Genomic DNA, 4131 nt, shown 5'->3' with positions numbered 1-4131 from the left:
AAGGCACCCCCCGGGGTTACAAGAAATAATGGCCACAAGCTAGCAGAGAGCAGATTTAGACTGGACATTAGGAAGAACTTCTTCACAGTTCGAGTGGCCAAGGTATGGAATGGGCTCCCAAGGGAGGTGGTGCTCTCCCCTACCCTGGGGGTCTTCAAGAGGAGGTTAGATAGGCATCTAGCTGGGGTCATCTAGACCCATTGAGGTCCTTTCTGACCCTAGCATCTATGAACCTATGATATCAGGTGGGTGCTACAAGTGGCACAGGCCGCCTGTGTGTGTTGCATGTGGCAGACCAGGACGAGGACAGGCAGCACTGTGGCAGACTGGGCAAGAAGCAGAAAGCAGAGCAGCTGACTGGGCAGGGGAAGGGGATCAGAGTGGCACTCAGGGAGACTGTGGGGTTAATTTGTGGCACTCCTGTCAAAGAGGTTGGCCCCCATTCATCTGCATTATGGACTGTTGCTACTGCTGGTTTGCCAGCAGAACTATGGTGGGAAAGGCCCCTAGCAGAGATGCAGGGCATGGTAGCAAAGAGGGAGGGGCAGGAAGGAGGGAGATTTCCTGCCAGCTTTACTATGATACCTCCCTAAACCACAAAAGCTGGGCAGCAGAAGCCTGCTTTCATCAGCACAGCTGTAACCACTTGAGGGAGTTCTGCCTACAGAAATGTATCAGCTAGAGAGCAAGATATTTTCATATCCCTAGCCAGCACAGGCATGTTGCCAAAACTTTGCAGCACATAAACCAATAACAACTAAAAAATAACTAAAGCAAGTCTTTCAGCACTGCTCAGCTCTTTCTTCATTGATTTTTAACTAAATATTGTATAACAAGTGGGAGACAGAGGGTGAGCTTCTCAACCACAGAAAGCTATTTGCGGAATAACTCACTAGTTTGGGCATGGCTGTGAAGTGGAATGCTTTGGCTAGTCGCAGCTTCCTATAAACGTAAGCTGCGTCATAATGCTGGGCATTCACCAGATCCTGCTGGAACTTCTGGACTTCAGGCCAATCTCTGAGTGAAATTCTGATCTGAAATAAAGAAAAGAAATCCATGTTACTGATGCACATGTTTCATTCAACATATCATAATCTTAGCTGATCCCTGAACCCATATCATGCCATGCTTCCAGCTGGAAATCTTCCAGTTTAGAACACAAATATGACAGAATTGACCTCAGAGGTAGAGAAAGAAGGCATTACCCCACTTAGACCACTAAACACAACAGAATTAAGTTAAGTCAAGCATTTCAAAAACAATCAGCAGAGCTCTTTGTAATGCTGATCAGTCTAGTAGAGAATTAGCAAAGGTCATTGCAGGACCCCTGGCATGGCTTTACGAGCACTCGTGGTGCTCTGGTGTGGTGCCAGAGGACTAGAAAAGGGCCACTGTGGTCCCCATTTTCAAAAAAAGGAGGAAGGAGAACCCAGAAAACTATAGGCCGGTTAGTCTTACCTCAATCCTGGGTAAGCTTTTTGAGAGAATTATCCTGGCACATGTCCACGAGGGGCCAGCAGGGGAGGTGATGCTTAGGGGCAACCAACACAGATTCATTAGAGGCAGGTCCTGTCAAACCAACCTGGTGACCTTCTACGACCGGGTCACAAAATCGTTAGACACGGGTAGCAGTGGACGTAGTCTTTCTGGACTTCAGGAAGGGCTTTGACACCGTCTCTCACCCCATTCTCATTAAAAAAACTAGGGGACTGTGGTGTTGACACCTACACGATCAAATGGGTCGCTAACTGGCTGGAGGGCCACACCCAGAGAGTGGTGGTGGACGGGTCATTTTCGACCTGGAGGATGTGGGCAGTGGGGTCCCGCAGGACTCAGTCCTCGGGCCTGCACTGTTCAACATCTTCATAAGTGACTTAGACGAGGGGGTACAAAGCACCCTGTTCAAATTTGCTGACGACACTAAGATGTTGGGGGATGTGGGCATGCTAGAAGGGAGGAATAGGCTGCAGTCAGACCTAGACAGGTTACAGGGGTGGGTGGATGAGAACAGGATGGGTTTCAACACTGACAAGTGCAAGGTGCTACAGTCCAAGGAGGTGATCCTCCCCCTCTATGCGACACTGGTCAGGCCACAGCTGGAGTACTGCGTCCAGTTCTGGGCGCTGCATTTCAGGAGGGATGTGGACAGCATTGAAAGGGACCAGAGGAGGGCCACCCACATGATCAGAGGGCAGCAGGGCAGGCCCTATGAGGAGAGGCTAAGGGACCTGAACCTGTTCAGCCTCCACAAGAGAAGGCTGAAGGGGGATCTGGTGGCCTGTTACAAACTAGTCAGGGGGGACCAGCAGGCATTGGGGGAGTCTCTGTTCCCCCAAGCACTACCAGGAGTGACTAGAAATAACGGTCACAAGCTGGCAGAGGGTAGATTCAGACTAGACATCAGGAGGCGCTACTTCACTGTCAGGGCGGCTAGGATCTGGAACCAACTTCCAAGGGAAGTGGTGCTGGCTCCTGCCCTGGGGTCTTTAAGAGGAGGTTAGACGAACACCTTGCTGGGGTCATTTGACCCCAGTACTTTTTCCTGCCATGGCAGGGGGTCGGACTTGATCTGCTCAGGTCCCTTCTGACCCTACCAACTATGAAACTAGTCCAGGGGTGGGCAAAATATGGCCCACAGGCTGGATTTGGCCTGCCAAATGATTTTATCCGCCCTGCGGCTGCTCCTCTGAAGAAGAACTGTATCTGGTCTGTGGCTGCCCTGGTTTTTGGCACCTCTTGCCTTTCTCCATGCCAGCTGGCTGCAGCAGCCACCACTTCTATCCCTGGCCCAGCCCACCCTGTCCCACTCCAAGGCAGAGGGTGCTAGCTCCTGGCCAGACTTCTGCCTGGTGAGGCTGTCTGCATCCAACCCTGCAGCCCTTCACAAACCAGACAGCCTGGCTTCCAGCGAGTCAGAGTTCAGGTAAGGTTCTCCCCGCTGGCAGAGGAGGGGGTGCAGGGGAATGAGGACCAGGAGATGCAGGTTATCCATGCTCTGCCAGGCTGGAGCCTGGTAGGGGAGCAGGTGCTGCCAACATGGTGCCACACACTGTTCCCACACGCTGCTTCAGGCTGTGTGATGTGGGCACAGCTGGAGTGGCTGGCCTGGCTCCTGGCCTGACCCCAAGTCCCCAGCATGCAGTCAGGTGAGGCATGAATGGAGCCAGGTGCATTCAACATGGCCTACAGCAGTGTGTAGGAACACAGCACCAGTCTAGCTGCAAGCCGGGGACTCAGGGTGCGGAGGGGAGTTCAGGGAGAAGATGGAAAAACAGTGCAGCACCATCCCAGCCAGACTTGGATAACCCACGGCTCCCAACCTCTGACTCCTTGCACTCTCCTCCCCCACTCTTAGCTCCCAGCATGCAGCCTGGTTGGGCAGGAACCGCTCCAGATTCACTCATGTGACCCGAGGCAGTGCACAGGAACACAGCATGGCACTGGCGTAGCTTCGTGCTAGAGGCGGGGGTGCAGGGAGGAGGGGAAACAAAGGTTAGGTTCCCCTAACCCAGGGGTAGGCAATTATTTGAGCTAAAGGGCCACTTAGGAAGTTTTGATGAGCTGCTGTGGGTGGGGGAGGTGATGCTGACCCAGCCCTCGACAGCTCAAAGCTCCCTAAGTGGCCCTCCGGCCCAAATAATTGCCCACCCCTATTCTAGTCTCAATTCACATTTGGAAGAGCAAAAACTATTTAATTTTAAGTGAAGGAGAGTCTCCCACATAGCTCAGACATGCACTATATTAAAGTTGTAAAACTACTTTAGCTCATGTTTTCTCCTCTGAAGTAATAGCTTTGCCACTATTTAAGCTCTCAGGGCACCTGTACATGTGCCTTCTCTAATATGACACCCAATAATTACCATGGGGAGCTTCAAAGTGTCCTGCTACCATTTTGAAGCATGGGAATGCTGAATATACAAGACGCTGCAGGCGCTTTATTTAAAGCAACTCCTGAGAGCCGCTCTAATTTAAGCACCCCCCACCCCACACCTCGGAGAATGGATAAAGTCCTCAGACTTTAATGTCTTAAAGCCTAGTTTTCTGAAATAGGCCATTTGCCTATAAAAGAGAAATAATAATCCGTTCCGGCTTTGATAACCAAACAGATAAAACACTTTAAAACCAACTTTT

General features: G+C 51.3%; 1 protein-coding gene across 2 annotated transcripts in view; it reads right to left on the bottom strand.

Annotated features, from left to right (window-relative positions):
- SNAPC1 (small nuclear RNA activating complex polypeptide 1) overlaps positions 1-4131 on the bottom strand; it is a 21014-nt gene that overhangs the window by 13382 nt on the left and 3501 nt on the right. For both annotated transcript variants that reach the window (XR_003093934.1, XM_006023071.3), the window contains exon 3: positions 894-1034. Coding sequence is in view for 1 of the 2 variants with exons in the window: in XM_006023071.3 (XP_006023133.1) it covers positions 894-1034 (141 nt within the window). In the remaining variant the exon portion in view is untranslated. The remainder of the gene's footprint in view (positions 1-893; positions 1035-4131) is intronic.

This window comes from Alligator sinensis, unplaced genomic scaffold (genome assembly GCF_000455745.1).
Source record: "Alligator sinensis unplaced genomic scaffold, ASM45574v1 scaffold50_1, whole genome shotgun sequence".
NCBI classification, from domain to species: domain Eukaryota; kingdom Metazoa; phylum Chordata; order Crocodylia; family Alligatoridae; genus Alligator; species Alligator sinensis.
Note: the sequence above shows the minus strand (reverse complement) of the source record. Positions and strands in the feature narration are given on the sequence as shown.